General features: G+C 39.8%; 1 protein-coding gene across 2 annotated transcripts in view; it reads left to right on the forward strand.

Annotated features, from left to right (window-relative positions):
* LOC121277008 (tolloid-like protein 1) overlaps nucleotides 1-9,154 on the forward strand; it is a 427,048-nt gene extending 417,894 nt beyond the window's left edge. For both annotated transcript variants that reach the window (XM_041185854.1, XM_041185863.1), the window contains exons 21-22: nucleotides 3,261-3,511; nucleotides 6,945-9,154. In XM_041185854.1, the coding sequence (XP_041041788.1) occupies nucleotides 3,261-3,511; nucleotides 6,945-7,079 (386 nt within the window). In that variant the 3' untranslated portion in view covers nucleotides 7,080-9,154. The remainder of the gene's footprint in view (nucleotides 1-3,260; nucleotides 3,512-6,944) is intronic.
* The last annotated feature ends 3,954 nt before the right edge of the window (nucleotides 9,155-13,108 follow it).

Genomic DNA, 13,108 nt, shown 5'->3' on the forward strand with positions numbered 1-13,108 from the left:
ATTCTGGGAAAATTCCGCCCTGTTGTGAACTGTGAGCAGATTAGTGTTAAACTTCAAAAGGACATAGACAGGCTGGTGGTATGAGCGGGTAAGTGGCAGATGAAATTTAAAGTAGAGGTGTGTATAAGATGAATGAGGAGAGGCAATATAAAATAAAAGAAACAATTCTAAAGGGAATGCAAAAGTGGAGGGACTCGGGAGGGTTATGTGCACAATTTAATAAAGATGGCAGGGCAGGTTGTGAGAGCGGTTAATAAAGCATACAGCATCCTAGGCTTTATAAATACAAAAGCAAGGAAGTTATGAGAAAACACAGCTAGGAGGAAATGTAGTTTAAAAAAGTTTGGTGGGCAATCATTAAGCATCCTGCAATGGTTTCTTTAAGGGCCATTGTCATGGACACTTAAGACCTGATTCAATGAGATGAAAGTTGCATTGTGTAAGTTCTTATTTGTACTGCAATTTCACATTGAGCTCCTGTGCAGGACCCCACTTGTCTGTTTCAGGCAGGTGCTCTGGATGCCTAACTTCTGATATGACAACTGGCACTCTCATAAGGCAGAATGACTACAGGAGGCTACAAATCAGAATTAGTCCCACTATCCTTTGTTTTACACCTCAAATAAAAACAGGCAAAATTATGCTGAACTTCTGCTCTGTCAAAAGAACAGTTTTGATATGGCATTTGTACAGAAAATGCAGTATAACTCAAGAATTAGATTGTTGATTTTTGTTGAGGAGGTAGTCTTGCACCATTTGGACTCCATACCAGCTACAGTGTCATAATAATGAATGACATGGAGGTGGCAGCATAGTTCAGTGCTAATGGTTTGTGGTGATCCAAAGCAAATTCCAGTGTCAAACCTGTAGTAGAAAGGCAATATTAAAAGTGCAGGAAGTTTAAAGTAAATTTGTTCTTTATAATTTCATTAATAGGCAGTAATATTAGATACACTATCATGATCAGTATTTTAAAATATATCTGACCCTAATATCTGGTTAGGCCTCGGTTTGTCAAAAAGTGACTACGATTCAGATACAAAATAAATCTAATTTGAGCTAATTTAATATTAGATTAATTGTGTGTTGTTATAAAGGTTCTAATCTCCTGTGGATTTTTTTGATTTGTAAAAAACATTTGTTTTCCTGTTAGCGAAACATTACTATGCCATACTTAATAAAATTATTTACAAACTCAATTCTTCAGAAACGATTTATCAAGCTTTGGAGGACATCAGAAGCAGTTAATGCGAAATAAATTTTGTTGCGTCACTATACCTAATCCTGTGATTCTCCTTGTGGAAATGTTTTGAGTACTGGTAGATGAGGGCTAGGTTTATAGCTGATGCTCTGCTATAGATGTGCATAGCATGGTTAGGCTTTAGGGGTGAAAATTGAAGCAAATAAAAAAATACCTTACAGAAAATTCTTTCTAATTGATTCCTCAGTTCATTGAAAAGCAGATCATTCTACAAGTAATGAGGTGCAAAATGCTGGCTTAAACATTTTTAATCCATACAACTTCTTAACGGCTCCATTGCTCTTTTTATACCTGAATCTGGCAATCGCATGGTCATTTATTTCTGAAATTTAAAAAAAACAGAAAATGCTGGAAACACTCCATAGATTAAGCAATTTCTGTGGAGAGTGTTGCCGTTTCAGGTCAATTCCAATTTCCAGACTACCCTGCATGTGTCATTTGTTCCTGGTTCTCTGGAATTATTTCAAAGTTGACACAGATTTGAGGATAACAGTGAATGAATGCCTACCACATTGTTTATTACTTGGCTCTTTTAATAGGTTAATATTTCTGCTAAAATAAATAAATATGTATGCCATACAAATTAATTAAGTGTTTGTCCTCTGACCTATATTCAACTATTGGCTACAAAGGTCAACGTCATTTTTCGCTTCACAACTCCATCCCCTACCAGGATTGATTGATGAGATTTTTGGGTTAAATATTGGCCATGATAATGAAGATGACTCCACTGTTCTTCAAAACAGTGCCTTGGAATCTTTCACTTCGGCCTGAGAGAGCAGAGGGGACCTCATTTAAAGTCTCATCCAAATGACAGCACCCCTGAAAGTGCAGCACTCCCTCAGTATTGCACTGGAGTGTCAGCCTAGATTTTGTACATTCAGATTCAGAGTGAACAGTGCTGCCAACTGAGCATGCTGTAGGGGTTGGCAGGTTCAACATCACATGTACGTGCCTAAATTTTGTTAGATATTAGATAGTAAATGGTGTGGAAAGGGTTAAGTCTGGAAAGTTACTTTAAATTGAATTTCAGAGTAGAACAAGGGAGTACATGTCAAATTGAAGACAGATATTAGGAAATTTACAAAAACAATGATCAGCGCATGAAATAGATCTTTAGATTGGATATTGGAGGCTCAATCTCTTTGGCCATTTAAAAACCATTTGGATGCATAAAATTCTTTGGGCAGAATTTTACCCTTAGGATCGGCGAGATCAGGTGGGGGGCGGTTGGGAAGCTGACCGCCGCCTGTGATTGGCATCGCACTGCAATTTCATGCTGGCGGGCCAATTAAGGCCTGCCCAGCATGATATGCAAGCAGCAGTGCTGAGCGCTGTCTGTGCGGGGGTTGGGGGCAGGTGGGAGAGCAAGTCGGCCGAGCGTGAACTTCGCGCATGTGCACGACTTAGCACTGCATAATCTCCCTGAGGCACGGAGCTGCCTCAGGGAGATGAAGCGATATTAAAAAAAATAAAGAATATAAAAATGTAATAAAACATGTCCCCTCATGTTTGTCACGTGAGCAGGGACACATTTTTAATGAAAAAACAAGGTTTTAATTTAATTTTTATTTGCTTTTGGAAACCTCATCCTGCCGTGGATGAGGTTTCTAAAAAACTGCAAGAACCGCTTGGCCTTTTCGCCTGCCTGCCAACCTTTAGGTTAGATGGACAGCAAAAAATTCAAATTAATTGCTAACTTATTGGTCTTAACAGGCCTTTTATTGTTGGTGGGTGCGCTGCCGGCACTGGCTCATATCCACTGACCCAACTATCGCCCGACTGTGCATTGACGTTGGCACGCTCGGCTGACGTCAACACGTGTCATTTCACACTAGAGCGAGTCAGGCGCACACCCAACCACCACCGAAAATTTCTGCCCTTTATGAATGAGTAAAATAAGATTGTCCATGCGGCCTTGCTTGTCTGTAATTGTGATTTTGAGAAGAGATATGCTGTAGTACAAATCAGTAATACTGTTGTGAATTCTTCACTTTAGAATGTGGTGGGAGACTGAAGGCTGAAATAAAATCCAAGGATCTGTATTCCCACGCTCAGTTTGGAGATAATAACTACCCAGGCCAAGTGGACTGTGAGTGGCAGATTATAGCAGAAGAAGGCTATGGGGTGGAGTTATCATTCCAGACATTTGAAGTGGAAGTGGAAGCTGACTGTGGCTATGACTTTATTGAACTGTTTGATGGGTTTGATACCACAGCTTCAAGGCTTGGACAATTCTGTGGATCAGGGGTAAGAAACATGACATCTTCAACGGTTTAGCCAGTTGTTATACACTGTGTAACCTTTACTTATTCTATAAAATGGTAATAATATTGATGAATTTTAATCCTTGGTTTAACTAAATTTTCTTAACAATGTAAAATAGAATTACATATAATTTTACCACACAGAAACAGGCCATTCAGCCCACAGGTGTATGCCAGTGTTTATGCTCCAAAGTAGCCTCCTTCCACCTCTTCCTCATCTCACCCCATCAATAAATCCTTCAATTCCTTTCTCCCTCATGCACTTAACCAGCTTCTTCTTAAATAATGTAAAACATATTTTTAATTTCTGTGGCGGTTGGCTCAATCCTCCTCTTGAACTTTGGCGCGATATTGGCAGACCCCTGGAGAAATTGTCTAATTAGCTGTTTCAAGTATTTACACAATGCCACTGGAGATTATGCCAAGATGCTGTCAAAGTTCTTGAATGAGAACCTGATGAAAATTTAAGGCCATTGCTTCCTTCCATAAAATAAAATCTATTCTGTTTCCACAAAGAACATTACACAAATATATGTTCACAGCTACAGTTACTTTCCACCAACATTATAATATACTAGTATCAGCATTAAAACTATGATATACACTAGTTAATATATTTTAAAGTAATGCAGTTTTAAGAGAAATTAAAAAATTGAAGCTGATAGAAAGATTCAACTCCCAATCAAAGAGAGCAGTCAAGAAATTATGAAAATATTTTTATACATTAGTGTCAGGGGATTAAATGCTGGCACCATTTTTTTGCAAGATTAATTCTCAGGTGCCTCAAATGTAACTCGTGAATGGAATATTTTAATATCGGTATGCAATATTTATATAACTCACATTAGACAGTAATTTCTTTTCATGGATGCTGCTTGCAATATTCAGCATTTTTTTAATATATTGATTCTCAGGTTATGGGCATTGATAGTAAGGCCAGCATTTTTATTCTTTCTTGCATTGTAGGCGTCACTGGGAAAACCAACATTTATTTGCAATGCCTAGTTACCCTGAGGCCCCAGCTATTTACAATCCACATTAATGACTTAGAGGAAGAGATCAAGAGTAATATATCTAGGTTTTCTGACAATACAAAGATAGGTGGGAATGTAGGCTTTGAGGAGGACACACAGAGGCTGCAACAAGATATAGACAAGTTAATTGAATGAGCAACAAGGTGGCAAGTGGACTATAATATGGGAAGTGTGAAGTTGTTCATTTTGGTAATAAGAATAGAAAAGCAGATTTTTTTAAAAAAGACATGAAACTTTTAAATGTTGATGCTCAGAGAAACTTAGGTGTACTCTTACCAGGATTGTAGAAAGCCAGCATGCAGGTACAGCAAACTACGAGGAAGTCAAATGGCATGTTGAACTTTATTGCAAGGGGATTGGAGTACAGGAATAGAGAAGCCTTATTACAATTGTATAGGTCTTTGATGAAACCAAACCTGGAGTACTGTGATCAGTTTTAGACTCCATATCTAACAAAGGAAATACTTGCCTTGGAGGCAGTACAACACAGGTTCACTAGATTGGTTCCTATGACATTCAATGATGAGAGGCTGAGTAAATTGGAGTTTAGAAGAATGAGAGGTGATCTTATTGAAACATGCAAGATTCTGAAGAGGCCTGATAGAATAGAGACTGAAAGGTTATTTCCACTGGCTGGGGGAATTTATAACATGGGACACAGCTCAGAATAAGAGATGATCATTTAGGACTGAGATGAGAAATTTCTTCACTCAAAGAGTTGTGAGTCTTTGAAATTCTCCACCCCAGGGGTTTGTGCATGCTCCATTGTTGAATTTATTCAAAACTGAGATAGAGTTTTGATCTCTCAATGAATCAAGGAATATGTGAAGGGGAAGGAAAGTAAGTGGAGGCAGAGATCAGCCATGGCAGAACAGGCTCAAAGGGCCACATGGTTTATTCATGATCCTATTTTTTATGTCCCCAATCTCTGCAGCATTTTGAAACAGTTGACCATGTCATCCTCCTCCAATGCCTCGCCTCTGTTGTCCAGCTGAGTGGAGTTGCCCTCAGCTTCTTCTAATTCTTATCTATCTAGTTGTAACTGGAGAATTCCTTTCCCTAGTACATTGCCTCTGGAGTCCCCCAAGGAATTGTCCTTGGTCTCCTTCTATTTTGGCTTTACATGTGCCCTTAGCGACATCATCTGAAATCATGTCATCAGGTTTCACATGTACTCTGATGACATCCACACCTATTTCATCACGAACTGACTCATACCCCTCCACGGCCTCTGCATTGTCAGATTGCTTGTTGGATATCCAGTTCTGGATTTGACACAAAACCTCTATTTAGATATTGGAAAGACAGAGGTCATTGTCTGCAGTTCCTGCAAGGAATTTTCCTCCCGCACCTTTGATTCCATCCCTCTTGCTGACTAATTTATAAGGCTGAACAGGACTCTTCACAACCCCAGTGTCCTATTTGACCCTGAACTAAATTTGTGACCCCATTTCCTCACCATCACAAAGACTGCTTACTCCCACCTCTGTAACTTCATTGGTCTCTGTCATTGCCTCAGCCTAAATGCTGCTGTAACCCTTAACTTTATCTTTGTTACCTCCAGACCTGACTATGCCAGACTTGACTATTCTAATGCTCTCCTGGCTGGCCTCTCATTTTCCACCCTCCAAAAACTTGAACATATTCTATGCTGTCAGCATCCTAGCCATTATCCGTGGTGTTTATTAACCTAGATTGGCTCCCATTCCACCAGTGCCACAACTTTCCAAGTCTTACCCTTGTGTTCAAATCTCTACATGATCTCACTGCACTGTATCTCTATAACCTTCTCCAACCCTAAAATCCTTCATGAACTTTGTGTTCCTCTAATTCTGCCTTTTACCACATCCCCAGTTCATATTCCCCATCACTGGCAGTATGCCTTCAGCTGTTCATGCCCTTAGCTCTGGAATTTCTCCCCTGAACCTTTCAGTTTCTCCACTGATGTTTCCTCTAATGTTCCTTTATTGTGCACAGCCCATTTGTTGTACTGTGTGGCCCCTTTAAGATTGCTGTGCAGCCGCACAAGCACGCATCTTAAAGGGATTGCTGCTTGTGCACAGCCTGTTTTGTTTCCTGCACGCACATTTCTGAAGTTGCGCAGCCGCACTGCTTACAGGGAATCTTGGTCTCTACCTCCCTCCTCATATACAATGCTGCTCAAAACCTAATTATATAATCAAGCTATAAGCCTCTCCTTCTAATGTCTTCTGGTTCTCTATATCTGTTTTTACCTAAATATGTTCCTATGAAGTGCCATGGGAGGTTTTACTATGTTAATGCACTATATAAATACAAGTTGTTGTCATGTTTTTTCTGGGCCCACTTGTCTTTTATTAAATAATAATAACTATTATTATTCATTTGTTTTAATTTTTACAGCCACCTGAAGAAATCTATTCAGCAGGCAATGCCATTTTACTTCATTTCCATACTGATGACACAATTAACAAAAAGGGATTCCATATACGATATACAAGTACAAAGTTCCAGGATGCCCTTCACACCAAAAAGTAATCTGATCCTCAATACGATTTCCTTTCTCTTTTTTTAACAAAAGCAAAAATAACCTGAACTATTTTATAATGACAGTATAGTGAGGAACTGAAGAAAATAAATTGTTGAGTTGACTGTGTGAAGGTGAAGTATTCCAGTGGAAGATTCAATGAAAACTCGAAGTGCAGGCTAACAGTTAGTCTGGGAATTAAACTGCAGTAACAGAATACTACCTTCCTGCAGGATCATTATAAAGGTTTATGTGCTGTGTCGGCTTTGGTCACTAAAGGCTACAGAGTTTCACTCAGTGAAAATACCCCTGTGCAGAGTACTCTTCATCTCAGCCACCTACAATATCCATAGGAATGAACCTACGTCGGACCATTACGAACTTCTCTGTGTATCATTCACAGATTTATTTTGTCAGGCACACAAGGACATTAAAAGGATGAAAGATGTATTCTAGTGTACTGTTCAATTTTCAACATGTGGTTTAACAATATAAAGGCAAACCATTTACTGCATAATTTATGGAGTTCTACAATTCTTTTGCCCTTTTTTTAAACTAGATGTCTTTACTGACTGTATTATCTGTGATCATGTCTCTCTGTTACATGACTTCATGCAGATGAGCACTGTAGCAAACTGTGAATTCCTTCAGTACCAAAAACAGATTTAAGAGCATTGAAAATCCTGATAGCATTTTCTATATTTTGCTATTGGAATGTTCCAGGATAGTTTTTTTATAATATGTGTTGGTAGTTTGCACTTAGAATGATATCATGAGGCCTGCTTTCAGGCTGCAGCTATTCTATGCGTCTCTGGACTGTATTATGTAAATCACCTGAAGTTGTAAGCATATGAATTGTATGTGTATGAAAATTAAATTAATAGATAACCAGATAAACATAGTGTTTATATAATAGAATGAGTAAAAAGGTCACAGAATTTAAAAAAAAGAAAAATTGCTAACTACAATTCCTTTACAGTAGCTTTATAGCTATTCCATGTGCTAAAAAATCTGTAATTAAACTGTTGATAATTTTAAGTGCTACAATTTTCAGTGAGTGGGGCAAAATAGGAAGGTTAAATGTGTAAACCATATTCCCATTTTTCAAGTTCTACTTTGGGATACTGGGATGTCTTCTTAAAACTGTGGATGAACCAAAACTGAAGAGAAGAATTAAACCCTGGAAGGATGAAAAAGGCTAAGAAAATGTAATGTAAAACAGATTTCTTATGGTGCTACTCCATGTTCAGAAGCATTTTGGGTTTATGAGCCAACAATCTTGAGAACCTTGTATGATTGTCAAAACTAGTTCAGGCATAAGCAGAAGGACAAAGACAAATATCAGCTTTGACATAAGATGAAGTCATCATGCTACTAAAGCATAGGCCTGTGGAGACTGAAATAATTAATGCCTTAGAATGATTCATTGTAAATCCTTGCACATGACAAACAAATCTTTCTGTGAAACAAAGCTTTGACTATGTGTTTCAAAATAATTGAACAACTTGAACTTTTTTCTTATTTTTGCCATGTAAAAAGGTTCATACAGTCAACCTGTTTAAAAATTACGCAAAAATGAAATGTTTCAATTTAGTTGATGTACAGACATGCTGAGTAGCCTGTTTCTAGACTGGTGATTCAAGGTCTAGCCATTCTTTTTATGTTCCACCAAGGGATCCATAATATTGGACATTTAGTATGACATATATTCATTATTATGTGTTAATTTACAAAGGCATTATAAGGCAAGTTTCAACTTTTGTGTTATGGCTGAATGGTGAAAATATTACAGTATGTGCCAAGTTCCACCTGAGTCTGTTTTGCTGTAGCTTATTTGTTCTTTTTGTTTCATTTTTGCTGTTGTTTATAACCAGAACATTGTGGCTTCTGAAGCTTCTCATTAAAGGTTCTTTCAGGTCAAGGTTCAGGAGTAAAATCAAATCTCATTGCAGGAGATGTTACTTTGCAATGTTTTTCACACAGTAGATTGCTACTTAAGTTAGCAGTAATTAATCTATTTGTATCTGTATTATATCCTAAGCCCATGAAAACATCACTAGCACTAATAAATATGTTTCTACAAACATTACCTGAACATTGATTTATAATTTATCCAAAAGCAAAATACTGCCCATGCTGGAAATCTGAAATGAAACTGAAAATGCTGGAAATGCCTAGCAGGCAAGGCCAGGCAGCATCTGTGGAGAGAGCCTAAAGTGCAAAATGAGACTTGGCTGAGAGCCCATACATCCATTACTGTTGAAACAGCTGTGCCCCATGGAAAACATTGTTGGATTGACAGGTCTTTCTCCATGATCTGTTCTGTCAATTGCACATTGCTTACTTACACAAGATAGCACTTTCTGCTACATGTATTTTAAAGGGTCTGGATGATTGGCACTTGTATAGTGCTGTAGTAAAAGCAATTTTTTATGAATGAGTGACTTTTTAAAAGCTTTTTCATGCATGCTATTGTTACTAAAACATTCAGTGGCTCTGTGCTGAGTGTATATTGGGTATAGAAGAGCAATAGGTTGACATGAAGGATATGAAGGGCTAAGGGGATTGGGTTGTGGGCATAGGTTAATGTGGAGGGTATGAAGGGCCGAGGGTGATGGGCGGGGATGTGAATTGGCGTGGATGGGGCAAGGGGAGGGTGAAGGGGTGTGAAGGCTGAGGGCTAGAAGGTTTTTTGTTTTATTGATTTCATTGTAACAGAGGCAAAGTCCCAGAGCACCAAGGTGGACTTTTTAAACAGCCTGCTTCAGGACCCGGCAGCCCGTTTCTGCCTGTGAGCTCTTTCCAGCTGTGGCTGGCCCAACTCCACTTAACTCTCACCACCATTGTGCTCCCGCACCCCCCCCCCCACCCCCCCATCCCCCTCCACTTTCATCCCACCCAGAACATAAAAACAGCCTTTGCAGGTACTTTCTCCTGAGTGGGCAGAGTTTGGAAATTTTCCAATTCTTCATATTCTCCTTGAAGATGAAAATCTAGCCCAATGTTTCAGGTCAATGACCTTTCATCAGGACGTCCAATAATTTATTTTATGTCACATCATTTGTAAAGTAACTAAACTTTAAAACCACAATTAATTCGTTTAGAATAGCTCCCTGTGAAGAATGGTTGGTTATTTGAAATATTTACATAGAATTCCGGGACTCAGAGTTAGGTTCACCTATGAAGTCCTCTGTATTTAATAACCTACCACTACTCACATATGAAGAATGGCAAGATGGATGAACTATCATTGCTGATGTCAATAGAACTGGACGATAGTTTGAGTCAGCACTTCTGGACTTACAGAGATGATAATAGGAATAAGTTATTATACTAAGGTGCAAGGCTCATCTTAAATTTAGCTTCCAACTTTAGTCAGTGGCAGCTTTGAATCGGCATCCAGGACTGTAAAGAATGTTGATTCCATGGACCTTCCCACTACCATCAGAAGAAGCTGCAAGGAAGGAACCAAATGGTTTGGACTAGCTGATGGGAGAGTTAAAAATAAGCTTCAGTATCCTAATTGAAAAGGGGGAGCATGTTACTTGTAAAATTCTTCCATTTATAAATGTTTGCCTCGAGGAGTTCCAACAAAAGCTATACTCATGCTAGCAGCAAAGAGGGAATTGTTCCGTTGTTCCAGGCTGGACCAATATCCTGCTGAATTGAATAACTAAGTTGGTCGATGGGACTTTAATAAGGGGGAGGGGAGGGTTCAGGCAAGGATTCATTTTGTAAATCTAAAGACAAAAGTCAAGTTGTATATCAGGGTAACAATTTGGGCAAAATCAAACAGATTGTGCCTGAAAAGGACAGAGACCTTAACAATGCTAAAACAGCATCAGTGACTTAGATCACATCAGTGAAAAATAGTAAAAAGCAAAAAGTAATGCTGCTATATCTAGATGCACAAAGCATTCACAAAAAGATAGATGGACTAATGGCACAAATGGGTTTGATTTATTAGACATTACTGAAGCCTGATTGCAGGGTGACCAAAGCTGGTAACTAAATATTCCAAGATTCATGACTTTTGGAAAATAGAGACAAAAAGGAAAAGGAGGTGGAGTAGCCCCAATGATAAAGGATGAGATAAAGGCGGTAGTGAGCAAGGATCTTAGCCCAGAAAATCAGGATGTAGAATCAATATAGTTCAGGCCAAGAAATAACATAAGACAGAAAGCATTGACGGGTGTTGTTTACAGATCCCTTAACAGTAATTGTAGCACTAGACAGAGTATGAGTCAGGAAATTAGCGGAACATTAGAGGGCAGTGCGATAATCACAGCGGACATTAACCTTCATATAGAGCTGAAATATCAAATTGGCAAAAGTAGCCTGAAGGACAAGTTCATAGAATACATTTAAGATAAATTTTCTAGAACAAAATGTTGAGGAACCAACTAGGGAACAGGTTATTTTTGATCCAATATTGTGTAATGAAACAGGCTTAATAAATAATCTTTTTTAAAACTCATTTAAGGGATGTGGGCTTCACTGGCTTGGGCAGTGCCCATTCCTTATTGCCCATTCCTAGTTGCCCTTGAGAGGTTGGTGGTGAGCTGCCTTCTTGAACCACTGCAGTCCATGTGGTTTAGGTACACCCACAGTGCTGTTAGGGAGTGCCAGGATTTTGACCCAGCGACAGTGAAGGAATAGTAATATATTTCCAAGTCAGGGTGGTGAGTGACTTGGAGGGGAACTCCCAGATGATGGTGTTCCCATCGATCTGCTGTCCTTGTCCTTCTAGACAGTATTGGTCGTGGGTTTGAAAGATGCTGTCTAAGGAGCCTTGGTGAATTCCTGCAGTGCATCTTGTAGATGATATAGACTGCTTCTACTGTGGGTTGGTGGTGGAAGGAGTGAATGTGGATGGGGTGCCGATCAAGCGGGCTGTTTTGGATGGTGATGTCAAGCTCCTTGAGTGTTGTGGGAGCTGCAGTCATCCAGGCAAGTGGAAAGTTTTCCATCACACTCCTGACTTGTGCCTTGTAGATGGTGGACAGGCTTCGGAGAGTCAGGGGCTGGTTACTCGTCACATGATTCCTAGCCTCTGACCCGCTCTTGTAGCCACAGTATTTATATGGCTAGTCCAGTTCAGTTTCTGGTCAATGGTAATCCCCAGGATGTTGATAGTGGGGGATTCAGTGATGGTAATGCCATTGAACATCATGGGGCAATGGTTGGATTCTCTCTTATTGGAGATGGTCATTGCCTGGCACTTGTGTGGCGTGAATGTTACTTACCACTTGCCAGCCCAAGTATGGACATTGCCCAGGTCTTGCTGCATTTGGACATGGACTGCTTCCGTATCTGAGGAGTCACAAATGGTGCTGAACATTGTGCAATCATCTGCGAACATCCCCACTTCTGACCTTGTGGAAGGAAGATCATTGATGAAGCAGTTGAAGATGGTTAGGCCGAGGACACTACCCTGAGGAACTCCTGCAGTGATGTCCTGGAGCTGAGATGACTGATCTGCAACAACCACAACCATCTTCCTTTGTGCTAGGTATGACTCCAACCAGTGGAGAGTTTTCCCCCTGATTCCCATTGACTCCAGTTTTGCTAGGGCTCCTTGATGACACACTCTGTCAAATGCGGCCTTGATGTTAAGGGCAGTCACTCTCACCTCACCTTGGGAGTTCAGCTCTTTTGTCCATGTTTGAATCAAGGCTGTAATGAGGTCAGGAGCTGAATGGCCCTGGCGGAACCCAGACTGGGTGTCAGTGAGCAGGTTATTGCTAAGCACTGTTGATGACCCCTTCCAATACTTTACTGATGATAGAGAGTAGACTAATGGGGCTGTAATTGGCCGGGTTGGGTATGTCCTGCTTTTTGTGTACTGGACATACCTGGGCAATTTTCCACATAGCCGGGTAGGTGCCAGTATTGTCGCTATACTGAAAGAGCTTGACGATGGGCACTGCAAGTTCTGGAGCACAAGACTTCAGTATTATTACCGGAATATTGTCAGGGCCTATAGCCTTTGCAGTATCCAGTGCCTTCAGCCATTTCTTGATATCACATGGAGTGAATC

Source organism: Carcharodon carcharias, chromosome 1, assembly GCF_017639515.1.
Source record: "Carcharodon carcharias isolate sCarCar2 chromosome 1, sCarCar2.pri, whole genome shotgun sequence".
Classification (NCBI taxonomy): Eukaryota; Metazoa; Chordata; class Chondrichthyes; order Lamniformes; family Lamnidae; genus Carcharodon; species Carcharodon carcharias.